The following is a 15,681-nucleotide window of genomic DNA, read 5'->3' as shown; positions in this document are numbered from 1 at the left end:
AAAGGTCCAGAACCATTCCTCTGGTATATACCATTATCGCACCGCAAGAATGGACAATCACCATTCACAGAATGCCTTCAACCTACAAAAGACGTGGGAAGGCTTCCTGCAAAGCTCACAATGGAGGATGTAGCCATATTGAAAGAAAATCATGTTATGCCTTTAACTTCATCCACAATTCCTTTACCCTCGAAGCCGTTAAAAGGATTCGTGAGATCTTCGCAGAGTCCAATAAAGCATGGTATTCTACCAAGCGAACGGACAAAAGAATGGTTCGACCCAAAGGCATATAGGCTGTTAGCCAAAGCAGGCTATGATTTCTCAAAACAAGAGGACTTAGGGAAGCTAATTCCAGAAGCCACTGGAGAAAAGATGCATGGCCTTAGCAAAACACAAAAGAAAATGAGGCTTGAAGGGCATGAAATTCCTTTCCCAAAGACCGGATTAGGTTATACTCCTGAACAACTAGCTCAGATATAGATCAAGAAAAGAAGCGATCCTTCGAGTTCCCAATACATAACAGTGGAGGTCGGCGAAAGTTCCAATCAAAGAAAAGACCATTCTTCACCCCGTGTCTCAGTGTTTGATCACATCGAGGCCTCGTCATCACGAATCACAGTGTTCGACAGGTTAAATACAACTTGTTTAACACCAAATCGAGACACTCTTGCTTGTAAATCGGTCTTTGATCGACTGGGGGCAACTAAAAGGCCTATTGATAGTCATTCTCAAAGTTCAATAAACTTTGACGTTCAAGGGAAGAAGAAAGCTAATGATGAGATCTGCAGTAGCATTCCTTCACGCATGAAACGTAACTTTGCCTTGGAGATCAACACTGAAGGATCGCTCAAAGTCAAGAGACGAACAATTGTACATACAAGTCAGTCACATATCCATGATGAGGAAATTGAATAGGTATCATCCTCGTTTCATATTACAATAGAAGAGGGTACACTGTCAGATGCTGAAGCAACCAATGAAGAGGTCGATGAAGCTCCTCCAGCCTTGGAGGATGGAGGACAAGCTACAGTTGATAAACTTAAAGAGATCAATTTAGGGACTACTGAAGAACCCCGGCCAACTTTCATTAGTGCACTTCTCACCCCTGATGAAGAAGAAGGATACCTCAAGCTTCTAGTAGAGTATAAAGATGTGTTCGCTTGGACTTACTAGGAAATGCTTGGGCTCAATCCGAGTATTGCTCTACACCATTTGGCCGTAAAGAAGGGCGTGCGCCCAGTCAAACAAGCTCAAAGACGCTTTCGGCCAGAGCTTATCCCTCAAATAGAAGCCGAGGTCAATAAGCTCATTGAAGCAGGCTTCATTCATGAAGTGCAATACCCGGAATGGATTGCTAACATCGTCCCTGTCAAGAAGAAGAATGGACAAATCCGAGTGTGCGTTGACTTCTGTGATTTGAACAATGTATGTCCCAAGGATGATTTTCCATTGCCCATCATTGGGGTCATGGTTGATGCCACTACCGGTCATGAAGCTTTATCTTTCCTGGATGGATCTTCGGGTTACAACCAAATTTGAATGAATCCTAAGGATGAGCAGCTTACAACTTTCCGTACCCCTAAGGGAATTTACTGTTACAAAGTGATGCCTTTTGGACTAAAGAATGCTGGTGCTACTTATCAACGGGCCATGCAGAAGATCTTTGATAATGTACTTCATAAATACGTGGAGTGTTATGTTGATGATTTGGTGGTTAAAACAAAAAGGAGGGAAGACCATCTGGCAGATCTACGATTCGTGTTCACTAGCCTGAGAAAGTATCAGCTTAAGATGAACTCTCGCAAATGCGCTTTTAGTGTAACATCTGGAAAATTTCTTGGTTTCATTGTGAGGCATCGTGGTATTGAAATTGACCAGTCCAAAATTGAAGCTATCCAAAAAATGCCAGAGCCCAAGAATCTGCAAGAACTTAGAGGCTTGCAGGGAAAATTGGCCTACATACGACGATTTATCTCAAATTTGGCTGGTCGATGTCAACTTTTCTATAGATTGATGAAAAAGGATGTGCACTTTGAATGGGATGAGGCTTGTAGCAATGCTTTTGCATGCATCAAAAGATACTTACTTAATCCTCCAGTTTTAGGTGCTTCTATCCTAGGAAAGCCTTTGGTGCTGTATATTGCGGCCCAAGAAAGGTCTCTAGGTGCTCTTATGGCGCAAGAAAAATAAAGAGGGGAAAGAAAGAGCCCTTTATTATCTAAGTCGAACTCTCAATGGGACTGAATTAAATTATTCTCCTATTGAAAAGATGTGCCTTGCTCTTTTCTTTGCTATAGACAAACTGGAGCACTACATGCAAGCATATATGGTCCGTTTGATAGCAATGGCAGACCCAATCAAAAATGTTCTCTCCAGGCCAGTGGTTTCGGGTTGTATAGCTCGATGGGCAGTCTTGCTTCAGCAATATGACCTTGTATACGTTCCACAAAAAGTTGTCAAAGGACAAGTATTGGCAGATTTCTTAGCTGATCACCCAGTTCCGTCTGATTGGGAGTTCTCTGATGATTTCTCGGATGAAGATGTGTTTTACATTGAAGTAATGCCACCATGGGTGATGCTTTTCGATGAAGCTGCACATCAAGAAGGAGCGGGGGTAGGTGTAGTGTTTGTTTCTCCACAACGGCAAATATTTCTTTACTCATTCTCATTAAGTGAACTCTGCTCTAACAACGTAGCCAAATATCAAACATTGATCATTGGTCTACAGATGGCTATTGAGATGGGCATATCACAACTTGAGATCTTGGGAGACTCGAAATTAGTTATCAACCAAATCTTGGAGCAATATGACGTCAAGAAAGAAGACCTCATCCCCTATTGCAAATATGCGAAGAAGTTGCTAGCAAATTTTGAAGCCATCACATTGGAGCATATACCGAGGAAGGAGAATAGATAGGCCGATGCTTTAACTAATTTGGCTACTGCCTTAGCATTATCCTAAGAAGAGACAACCAAAGTCGCTATTTCCCAAAGGTGGGTGGTACCTCTTGTGGTTGAAAAAAAAGAAGAAAAGTAAGCCAACATCATTTCTGTATGCCTTGTCGAAAAAGAAGATTGGCGACAAGTGATCATTGAATATCTTCAACATGGAAGACTCCCGGATGATAAATGCCACAAGACTGAAATTTGACGGAGGGCTGCTCGATTCATTTACTATAAAGACACTCTCTTCCGCCGTTCATTTGATGGATTGTTTCTCTGTTGCTTAGGAGAGGAGGAGGCTGAACAAGGCTTAGAGGAGGCTCATTCTGGAATATGCGGCGCACATCAGTTAGGTCCTAAGTTACACTATAGGATCAAACGAATGGGTTACTATTAGCCTATGATGGTACAAGATTCTATGGAGTGCACTAAGAAGTGCGAAGCTTGTCAATATCACGCGAACTTCATCCATCAGCCGCCAGAACCTCTACACCCAACTGTAGCCTATTGGTCTTTTGATACGTGGGGACTTGATGCAATAGGGCCATTACCAAAGTCATCTGGTGGCCATTTGTACATCTTGGCCGCAACTGACTACTTCTCGAAATGGGCGGAAGTTGTACCCCTTAGGGAAGTGAAAAAAGAAACGGTGGTCAATTTCATTCGAACTCATTTGATCTATCGGTATGGTGTCCCTCGGTATATCATAACTGATAATGGCAAACCATTCTACAATAGGCTGATGACAGAGCTATGTGAGAAGTTTGAATTTAAACAATACAACTCATCCATGTACAATGCCCTAGCAAATGGACTAGCTGAAGCGTTTAACAAAACACTTGGCAGTTTGTTGAAAAAAGTGGTATCCAAGACAAAGCGAGACTGGCATGAAAGAATCAGAGAGGCATTATGGGCATATCGAACAACATTTCGAACTCCTACTCAAGCATCGCCATATTCTCTTATCTACGGAGTGGAAGCCGTCCTTCCTTTAGAACTCCAAATCCCATCATTACGGATTGCCATTCAAGAAGGTTTGACTGGAGAAGAAAATGCTGCAAGAATTAGAGGCACTTGATGAAAAAAGGCTCGAGGCCCAACAACGCCTTGAATGCTATCAAGCTCATCTTTCAAGCGCGTTCAATAAAAGGGTCAAACCACGATCATTCCAAGTTGGTGACTTAGTCCTCGCCGTTCGAAGACCTATCATCATAACTCATCGTACAGGCAATAAGTTTACTTCAAAATGGGATGGACCTTATGTTATGCAAGAAGTCCACATCAATGGAGCTTACAAGTTGATTGATAATGATGGTGTAAGGATCGGTCCCATCAATGGGAAGTTCCTCAAATGCTTCTATGCTTGAAAATCAAGAATTGCTCCTCGGTAAGAGTTTAAACTACCCACTATAACGCTGCAAGGGTACATGATGTCTTCCCATTACCTTTGAAAGCGTACAAATAAAAAAAAATTAATCCCCCTTTATGGCACCATTTGTGAGTGTGGCGTAGTGGTTGGATGCCTATGTCGCCCTTGAGGCCAAAGTCTCGGGTTCGATTAGTGGTGATACCAACTATTGCACAATTGGTACCCATAAAATACTGTGGGGCGTGGGGCGAGGATTACACACGTGAGCCGTCCTTTTTTTTTGCCAAAGAAAACAAGATTGATCTAGACTTCAATGAAGTTGTCAAGTCAAACCATATGACCGTTGCTTATGATGTACTTCCAACTCTCAAGTAGGGGGCAAACACTAACTAAGTTAACAAGTTGATCAACAGTGATGATGCAAGGATCGGCCCCATCGATGGAAAGTTCCTCAAATGCTTCTATGCTTGAAAGTGTACCAATAAGGAGAAATTAATCCCACTCCATGTCAACAATTGCGAGTGTGGCGTTGCGGTTGGACGCCCGTGTCTCCCTTGAGGCCAAGGTCTCGGGTTCAATCAGTGGTGATACCCACTATTACACACTGAGCCCCCCCTTTTGCAAAAAAAAAACAACAAAAAAAAAACAAAATCATAAAAAAAAAAGTCATAAAAAAAATTGTTGAACTACGTAATGACTTAATCCCTCTCCGGGGTACGTAGGTAGCTTAGTACTTGTCACTAAGTTCAGTCACATGAAAAAGAAGAAGGATGACCAGTCTAACTTGAGGAGTTTTCCAATAGTCATCAATGCACTTTTAAGGTCCCTTCGGTTGGCAAGGCATTGCTCAATAGGATGATCAAAGATCGACGCAGTAGAAAATGAAGACTGTAAGGAGTTGACGTTGTCTAACTTTCTTTGAAATGATGATAAACATAGGTTGACGCTTGGTTGTGGAGTAAAATAAAATTTCCAACCTCTTTTGCAAGAAATGAAGTCTTCATGGCATTGCTCATTTTCTGTGGCCATCCTCTTACATCTCTGAAGTATACTTTGCATCATTTATCTCCTGGGGGCATCTCCTTGTACCTTCCATGTCTAGGCTACATCGTCTCTTTTCTGAAGTTATGCCATTTCATAGCTCTGAAATTTGGACCACATCATCTCCCTTCTGAGTGGTGTCATTTCACATCATGTCTCTGAAATCTGGACTACGTCAACTTTTTCCAGAATGATGATAGATTATATATCCAAAGTTAGTGTTGCATCATCTCTCCTCTAAGGGCATGTTCGTGCAATGTCAAAGTCTTAGTGGTATTCTCCTCGCATCTTCAAGGTTTTGTCAGCATCTCTTTACATCCTCAAAGTTTTGATGCGAGTTTCTTGAAACTTCAAGGTTTTGTTGGCATCTTCAAAATCTTAATAAGAAGTCCTTGCATCTTCAAAGTCTTGATAGGGACTCCTTGCATTTTCAACATCTTGTTGGCATCTCTGAAATCTTGATGTCTGGCTATAGTGCCATACGCCCTTGATATCTGAGCGATGTTGCCTCTGAAAATTGCTTTATACAAACGTTGGCATGGCTTCGGCGAATAAAGTATTGACATAGCTTCAATGGCAATGTGGAGTGTTGGCATGGCTTCATGAATGTTGGCATGACTTCTATGCAAATGAAGTTTCGACATGGCTTCATGAATGTTATCACGGCCTCAACGAATGAAGTGTTAACGTAGCTTCAATGACAAAGATGGATGCTGGCACAGCTTCGGCGAATAAAGTGTTGACGTAGCTTCAATGGCAAAGATGCAATGTTGGCATGGCTTTGGTATAAATGAAGTGTTGACATGGTTTCATGGCAAAGATGAATATTGTCACGTTTTCGACATGGATGAAGTGTAGATGTGGCCTCAATGCAAATAAAATGTTGAGGCAGCTTTGTGACAAAGATGGATGTTGACACGAATGAAGTGTTGACGTTACTTCATGACAAAGTTGAATGTTGGCACGGCTTCAATACAAGGACAGATGCTGGCACGACTTCGTGGTAAAAAAAAAAAAAAAAAAAAACTCTTGATGTGGCCACATTGCAAAGACTCTTGAAATGGCTGCGTTGAAAAGACAAGTGTTGGTGCAACTTAGTTGCCAAGAAAAGCATGCTGCATAACAAAAACAAGCTCAACAAAGAATTTATCAGAAGAAAATCTCATGGTACGTCTAAAAAAAAAAAAAAAAAAAAAATCAAAGAGAGAGCTTCATTTCTAATATCTAGCTTGTGAAAAAAAAAATCAGTATGAATAAAGTAGGTCATAAAAAAAATGTAAATATATATTAAAAAAAAAAGGAGAAGAAAAAAGAAGGCATAATTTCTCTCCACTTAGAGTATTATGCTACCCACCAGAGATGCTGCTTGTACAACTCAATGCATACCCCGATGGCTTTATATAGAAAACTTCTGAGAGACAAGACAAAAAAGGAAAAAGAAAATTAGGCAAGTTATTAAATACTGCCACTGAACAATTGGAGCTCAAAGTCGGATTTTGCAAGCTCAAATGCACTCAAAGTCCAGGAAATCTGCACCTACCTCTTGACCCTCAAGTCTAAACACAGTCACCCTCCTGATAGAGCAGCCAGCGTAGAGTGGACTAAAAAGTCTAAAATGACAACAAGTCCAACAATGCGGTTTCCCATTTAAATTTCTACAATTTCTGACAAGATTTCACAAAAAAAAAAATCAACCCACAGAAATCTTCCAAGGACTTTGATGAACAAAACCCAAGAAAATTATCCTCGAAAAGCACGGCCAGAACACACAGTGACCGACGGAATAGTTTTTCAAAATCTGCGCCAAACCAACCTTCATTTCACAAAACTGATACCACAAGGCTATTAAATGGACTTCGATCTACAAAACCCAAAAATTTCAAGCCCAAAAACGGCTGCACGCGCCTCCACGCGCCGCCCTGGACTCGCGACGACCCAAGGTCTAGTCTTTCAAATCTATGAAAATCTGCCCGTGATTTTAGAAAACTGATTGCACCATGGTCTTTTACGACCTTAGAACTACAAAACTTGAAATTTTCAGGTCCAGAAAGTCAACCACGCGCCTCCACGCGCCGCCAGAAAATCTGCCTCAACGAACACGAGCCGTTTCCTTCTTTCATGCGCTCACACGCGCCAGGAGGCTCACTCACGCGCGTACACGCGTGCATGCACCATACGGTTGGCGCCAGAGCTCGCACATGCCACACGCTTCTAGAGCAATGACGTCATCCATGACGTCATCACCCAGGAGGTCTGACTCGATTTGACCCGGACCGACCCGGTTTAACTCGGATCTGAACCACCTGAAAAAAAAAAAAAAGAATTAAATTAAATTAAAAAAAAAAATGCTTTGACCAAGCAGACCTTTGACCATGACCAAAAAGTCAAAAATTTCAAAACGGACCTGTCCCACTCAATTTTTCGAGTACATTCCGATTTTGGGACACATTTCTTCATTCGATGCTTGAAAATTGTGCAAACGTCCAATTTCCAAAAAAGTTGACTTTTGTGCAAATGTTGACCAAATGTTAAAATTTTTAAGATGGACCTATCTTACTCAATTTTTTGTGTACATTCTGATTTTGGAGTCCATTTCATCATTTGAGACTCAAAAATTGAACAAATGGCTTAAATTCCAAGACAATTGACTTTTATGTTGAAATCAACCTAAAGTCAAAATTTTCAAGCCACACTTGCCTTGCTTAATTTTTCGTGTACATTCCAAATTTGGGGTCTATTTCTTCATTTGAGAATCCAAAATTGCTCAAATATTATGATTAAACAATTGTTGGTTTTAAAGTAAACTTTGACCAAGAATCAAGACGTTCGAGCAAAGCTTGTCCTATTTGGACTTTCACAAAGATTCTGACTTTGAAATCTACTTATTTGTTTTGGACTTAGTAATCACCAATCAAACCCACATCTTTGAAGTACTGATGGTGTCCAAAATTTAAACTCCTGAGGTCAAAATTTGAGATTCATCCATTTAATTGGGATCCCCTCAGGGTTATTCTCCAGACTTCATCAAGACTGCTCTTTCAAAGTACAAATAAACTCTCACAAGTGTGTTGGAACTTGAAATTACACTGGATCATTAGTTCAACCTGTTGTTCTCGTTCGGTACCTACTAGTCTCCAACTTACCATTCCCGTTCGGTGCCTACCATTCCTACCTACCATTTCCACCTACCGTTCCCACCTAACATTCTCACCAAAAATTCTCAACTACCATTCTTAACTACCTATCTACCATTCTTCATCTCTCTACTATAAATAGGAGGGCCGGGTTCACCAAAAACTCATAAAAAGAAAAAAGAAAAAAAAAAACACTGAATCATGAAATGAAGATTTGCCTCTTTTAGATTTTCAAATCCTCCTTTTCACAACCATTTCTCACTATAACCTCATCATTCTCAACACCTAGCAACCAATTTTGCTTCATAATCGGTTTAAGATCAACTCTCCCATGGTTCGGCCGAAACCCTATTAACAACATCATTGCAGTTTTGAGATCCAAGCAAATTTTGTGCCCCCCCTTAATGACCTCATTTGTCCATAAAATTACTCATAACAAGGCCTGTATCGACCTCCCATGCTTCCGTGGACTTGGTTGGCCAGGAAATCCAAGTCCGGCAGACACACCTGTTCCTAATCTCAGGGCTCCTATAGTCTCTTTCCAATTGCTTGGTCTTCCAGCAGAAGCAGTAGTTCGGAACAAACAGCAACTTAGCTGGTTTCTAAGACCAGAATCACAAGTTAGCTCCATCTTTCATTTTTCTGTGCTTTTCCAACAAGTGGCAGTAAGTAAAGATGGTAAAAACTGTTGGGGTATCCTACAAATTGTTTTCCATCCAACACTTAAAACAACCTCCAAGGCGCCAGCTCATCAGAATTCAGCCTTTGGTGCCGGTAAATGGTTATCAAAGCCTTATTCCATGTCCTCACTATTATGGGACCCAAAGGTCATCGTTGCTGGTACCTCAAAACTCACTTTCTGGAATTACTCCAACTTAAAATCAGCTTGAAAAATTTCAGAAGATACTCTTCTGAAATTACTTCAACTTAACGTCCATCAGCATGGTCCCATTACACAGGCACATTCAATTACTTGCTGCCGGACCTCATTCAGCATACAGTCAGTCCCATATTCAAGGGTGTACTTCCCATAAACATCTACACCAGAAGGGTCCCAGCATACAGGGCCAGCACCATGGTGGTGTATGTTTTGCCCATTTGCTTTGCTTCATCTCCGTCTTCTTCATTGCCACCACCAGCATACCCAGAATCCATAAGCTTCTGAAATTACCTCGACTTAACTTGAGTGATACAATTACGCATGCGCATTCAACCACTTTCCCACCTGTCCTCGTCGTAATCCAAGGCATGATTTTCCGAAATAACTTCTCCAAAAGTTCTTAAGAACACAAGGCTAGCTCCATGACCCTACATGCTGTATCTAGCCACCATTCTCTCATCTTTCCCATCTTCAACATCTTGTGATCACCACCAACGATCCAAAATACTCTTTTGAAACTACTTCAACTTAACCTCTGCTAAGAAGGCTCTATCACGCAAGTACATTCAAATACTTGCAGACCCTTTTTCAGTCTCATCAGAGCCTTTCATATGGGTGGGTCTACTCCTTGGAAATTATCTCATCCTTCTGAAAGCTCCACCACATTCAACAGCTCCACCACCTTCAACTACTTCACTTAAAGAGTCAAGTACCAAAAATACGTTTTTTTTCGAAATTCATTCCCACACCACACTCCGAGACTGTGTGCGTGAACGAGTCTTGAGGGGGCATTTGTAGAGAGGGAAAATTCCCAACCTATCACAAGTTGACACGTCACATTATCAAGTTCACAAAATACAGCCGATTACAAAACACCATGTATTGCTGCTAGGTTTTGCTATCACTATTCAAAAGCCAATGGAAATTTCGCCAAGTTTCATGCAAAAAACCAATCACACATCAGTGCACGTGTAAGCGATGACACAAGCAGCTTCGCATGTGTAAGCGATGACATAGGTAGCTTTGCACGTGTAAGAGATGACACAAGCAACCTCGCACATGTAAACGATGACTTAAGCGGACCAACCAGGCTGTGACATGTGTCACCAATCAAGTTCCGCCACGTGTCGCTCACCTACCCCTAAACTCCTATAAATAGAAGCCTTCCTGAGACATTGAGGAGGACTAGAATTCAGAAGTGAAAAAGCTTTGTGAAGATCAAGCCTCAAAGCCTTCAAGAACTTCAAGAACTTCAACCCCAAAATCGGAGAACATTCGAAGCAGAATCATCCAGATCATCTGCCTAGATCCTAAAGTTTGCGGGAATCAAGCCAAAAGTGTCCGAAAACATCAACAACTCACAAATCGGTGAAGCTCAATGGATTTAAGCCTCTAAAGCTCCGAAGAACTTCCACCACAAACCTTCGAAGACGAAGAACGCACGAAGAACACGAAGAACGCGAAGAACAAAGAATTTCTAAACAAGCTCATAACCAGAGATTCATTGTAATTCCGTTTCAGTAATCTTCGATCCATCCCTCAACCAAATTGAAGGATATTTTGTGTTCAAGTCAAAACCACATTACCACAAATCTAATCAATAAGTTTTGCAAAGAGATCGAATCAGAGGATCACTCTTTTGTAATTCCAGAGAATTGTACCACACAATCATAAATACAAATTCGCATTTGTGAAACTATTTTACTTGTTTGATTTATTTCAAACTAGAAATTTAGTCGCTTACACAAATTTAGTCACAATAAAGGGAAAAGCGTCGTTGTTAAGTGATTTTATACAATCATTTATGGTATTGCACATGATAGGATTGACTAGAATGGAATGAAATTTGGAACATTGAGTTATGTGAGGAACCGCGACCTTGGCTTGCCAATCTTGATTCCAATTGAGCCAAACCTATGTGAATGAGATATTAACATAATTATTCATTTTTCATAATATAGATTTTTTTTTTTTTTGGGAGAAAAAAGAAAATGGGCGATAAAAAGAACCTAGCGTTACTTGTCTGTTGTAACAAATATTACTAGACATGACATGAGACACAGTCCAAGAATTACCCCCACGCCAGAATTTAAGCCCCAGTGCAATAAAAATGAGATACATCCTCTGCTAAAACAGAGGAAAGAGCATCTGGTAAATTCTCTAACCAAAGCAATCTCAGTGAGGTAACGGAGCAATTTTACCCAAGATTGGAAATCATGCAGCAATTGCTACATTCTGTTCTCATATAAAGAATATTTTCATTAAGTAATTCCTCGAACATGCTAGAATCACTTTGCGAAAACACCCACACACCAAAAGAAAAATAATAATAAAAAAAAAATTGGATTCATCTATTGAATATAGCCGGTAAACCATTAAATACATTTTCTTTTTTAGAATTTAACGTCAAATACTTTAAATCGATAGGAAGTAAACTTTTTTTTTGAGAAACCGATAGGAAGTAAACTAACCATGTATTTTAGGCATATTACTGAAAAACATAATTGTTAAAGCACGATTCCCCAGGCAGTAAGAACAAATTATTTATGCTAACCAAATTTAAAAAAAAAAAAAAAACAAAAAGGAACAAATTATTTATGAAGCCATGGCTGCTTTATACTAAATAACAATTTATACTTTTGTTTTTCTTTCAAGCAAAAAATCCAACGGACTGGATTTTACGTCCAAATAATTTATATAAAGCAAACAATCATCAATATTACTTTTTTTCACTTTGGCCAAAGTCTGTGTAATTAATTTTACCATAATGGAAAGCATTTAGGAAAAACCTCATACTCTTGGCTCAATGCTCACTAGTATCCTTATGGAATTGAGATAACGGCTATAGCTTACCTGTTCCCCTATTTGCAAGCTTGGACTAAGAAACGCCTAGGTAGAGAAGACACTCCAATCATTGCATTCTATTCTTTTTTTATTAATTAAAAAAATGTTATGTCTACAATATTTTTACAATATTTTTACAACAAATTCTAAAGGTAGACTATTATTGGTTGTTATAGATGAGCAAAAAAGTAATTTAAGTTGTAAATTCAAATTAGAACTAATAATAACTTATTATTTATAATTTATTGTAAAAAAAAAAAAAAAAAAGGTCTTTATGTAATAAATTTGGCTGACAAGTTGAAATAATATTGTAGTTCGAAGCTTATTTTTGTGGTTTTGTTGTCAAATTCTCCATGGTTGCAAATAGGAAACACTTGGAACTTGGTAGCCAAATCAAGTAGCAAGCCGAAATTCAAAAGAAATTAGTTGTGACCGTTCTCACAAATACTACGACATTTTGATCATCAATAGCCCAACAGTACTGGACCCTACTAGCTCAACATTCTTTCTAGTGGACCCCACAACCTTGACCCAACAAAACCCCATGGTGGAAAAAAGCTATACTCTGATAATTTATTTTCTGACTCATGTATGAGAAAAAAAATCCCTTCTCAAGTGGCTAAAAAATATTAATGCCTCTTCCTATTGGGCTTTGTGGAGCTTAGTTTTGTTTGATCTAGTTCGATGGCTCGATCTGATCTGAATAATATTGCGTTGTTTTTAATGGGAGATTTAATGAGACTTAGTCCATGGAGCAGAGGCTTGGGTCCGTTTAGCCCATTGCGGAACCAACTTTGGTGATTAGGGTTATAATTGTGAGTCAGTTGTTGTGTTTATATAAAGTGAAAAATCTTGTAGCTGCACATATTGTATGATACTTTTTCTTGATAATAGTGAAATCCTTGCAACTTCGTAGACGTAGGCAAATTGCCGAACCACGTAAATATTGTCTTGTGCATTTGATTATTTTCTTTGGCGTGTGTTTTCTCTATTTTTTGTTTCTTACTGGTAGGGGTGTCCATCAGAACCCGAAAACCGACCCACCCGCCCAAACCGCCCGGGCCGACCCGAAAACCGGTCGACCCGACGCCGGTGACGGTCGGAGACGGGTCTCCGCCACCAAAAACCGTTTTAGGCGGTTCGGATGGCGGGTTTTCTTCCTCAAAACCCGATATACCCGATCCGACCGACGAAAGCGAAGAAAGAACGCCGGTTTTACCCAGATCCGTTCAGATTCGTCGATATTCCGGTGAGAAGTTTGGTAGTTTTTGGTTAGATTCGGCGAAGATCTTGGTTTTCTCTTTAAATTCGGTGAAGATCTTGGTTTTCTTGCTTAGATCCGGCGGGGAGATGAAGATTTTGCTCGATTTTTACTTAGATCCGGCTAGATGTGGTGCTTTTGCTTCGATTTTGCTCAGATCTGGGATTGATTTTTGCTTCGATTCTTGCTTGATTTTGCTCAAATCCGGGCTTGATATAGTGCTTTTTGCTTCAATTTATGATTAGATCTTGTGATTTTCTCTGAAATCTGGGCTTATGCGGTGGATTTGAGCTTCAATCCGGCGAAGATTCCGTGATTTTTCTCAGTACCGAGGCCGACCGACCCGACCGTCGTTCACCGGAGACCGATCCGACTCGACCCGATGTCGTCGGCGGTCGGCAGTGGGTCGTTCCATCAGCCACCCGATGTAAGCGGGTCGGTTGCGGGTTGGGCATAAACCTGACCCGGACCGACCCGTGGACACCCCTACTTACTGGTTGGGATTTTGATTAAATTCCCTACACTTCTTAGGTTGCTCAATTAAGGTTTATTCTGCAAAACCAAATCAATAAATTAAACAACCACCAGGATTTTATTGTTCTCTAAAAAAAATTTAAAGAGACACGGATATCAACAATTGCATGCAATTATTAATTTAAATGTACAGAAATCAAAAATCAATTACATCATTACAATTAGTGGGGAAGTTAAAGGCAAAAAATTTAATCAGGGATATCCTAGTAGTGACCAAATGAATTGTAAATCACATCCTTTCCTCTCCAAAAATTAAAGAAATAAGAGAAACCAATAAGGTTTATTGACCAGCATCATTCAATCAAAAGATTCTCATGCATAAGAAATTCAGCAACTGTTTGAAGGTATTAAAGCTGCACTAGCTTCAAACTATCCCAGTGTCTACTCGAGATTAAAAACCTGCAATATTGTGCCCAAGTCAATTTGCCAATATCACAAAAGGTACTCTGTACTTGTAAAACAAATTTATTAATCATCAAAGACATAAATATGCTGGAAAAACTTACCATCTAGGATAATTATTCCTTCAAAGTCTGTGTCTCACGCTTCCAATGTCCAAAGGTGAAATGTCGTGAACAAAGCAAGTGCAGCTCCAGAAAGAATAAGAGTAAGGAAATGTCTGGATGTTGATGAAGACAGTAGGATGAGCTTTCTATAGGTGACTTGAAAAAAGATTAAGAATTTAGTAGTTTGTACAACACAAAAGGATCTGCAGCTAGGTAGCACAAAAGTGATGCTTGGAGCATGGAGGATTTGTTAGTGACACAGCGAAAAGAATAGGCAAAGAACTAAGTATATACATTGACATCCCCACAATGAAAATCAAATAATTTGTAAAAATCGTGTAGCCATTTGAAACTTCCATTTTTGCTCTCTTAAAATTTCCAGAGACCTAGAGTTTTTTGTTGCAATTTATACATGAGTCTTTTTCTTATCATACTGGAGATATGGTGGTACCAGCTTATTATTCATAAAATGGTTATATATATATATATAGAAGAATTCATAAAATGTATTGATATAGTTTTGTTCTCCCATGAATTGTGTTGCCCTAAGAGATGGTCTTGCAGGTCAATTAATCCATGGTATGTTATATGATTGATTTATTGTCCAAAGTGGTGGGTCCTAGCCCCCTTGGAATTTTCAGTACAATGGTTAAAGCGGATTGGTCAATTGAAAGATAAAAAAGAAGAAGAAGATTTTTCCCGTTGATTGTAATCGATTAATGGAGTTGTTGGGAGTTTATTTGGAACAACTTAAAACTGACGTCTAAACTTTCCAAGAAAATTGAGCAGGGGTCTCATTACATTCACAAAAACTTTTGGCAAGAGGACTTGCTGAAAAGCTAGGTAATACTGTCTTTAAAGTCTATACATTATTAGTCAAGATTAAGGCACTGAAATTTGTAGATGGAGATAGAATTTGAATCATTCTTTCTATTATTATATGCTGATGACCCTTTTTTTTTTTTTTTTTTTCGCGTTCCAGTATTATCTTCTTACAATTCACCATTTATTCTTTTTAGATGAAATGATAAGAATGCGGAAAGATTAGTAAGACAAAATTTTCTAAGGTGATTCTTCTTTTTTAATTTGTTTGTTTTTTTTTGGATTACGATTTTTGTAAATAATAGCTTACGTATGATGTTCCTCAACATTTATTTGGGTGGAAATTT

General features: G+C 39.5%; 1 protein-coding gene across 1 annotated transcript; it reads left to right on the top strand.

Moving 5' to 3' along the window:
• The first annotated feature begins 2,344 nt into the window (after positions 1–2,344).
• Positions 2,345–2,917, top strand: LOC115981381 (uncharacterized protein Mb2253c-like). Its single transcript, XM_031103525.1, has one exon. The coding sequence runs from the start codon at positions 2,345–2,347 to the stop codon at positions 2,915–2,917; it is 573 nt and encodes a 190-aa protein (XP_030959385.1).
• Positions 2,918–15,681: the final 12,764 nt, after the last annotated feature.

This window comes from Quercus lobata, chromosome 3 (genome assembly GCF_001633185.2).
Source record: "Quercus lobata isolate SW786 chromosome 3, ValleyOak3.0 Primary Assembly, whole genome shotgun sequence".
Classification (NCBI taxonomy): domain Eukaryota; kingdom Viridiplantae; phylum Streptophyta; class Magnoliopsida; order Fagales; family Fagaceae; genus Quercus; species Quercus lobata.
The sequence above is the reverse complement of the archived record's forward strand: the minus strand, read 5'-3'. Positions and strand labels throughout refer to the sequence as shown.

Excerpts from the sequence above, each read along its gene's own strand:
- LOC115981381 (XM_031103525.1), top strand. The coding sequence starts at position 2,345 with ATGGCAGACCCAATCAAAAATGTTCTCTCCAGGCCAGTGGTTTCGGGT.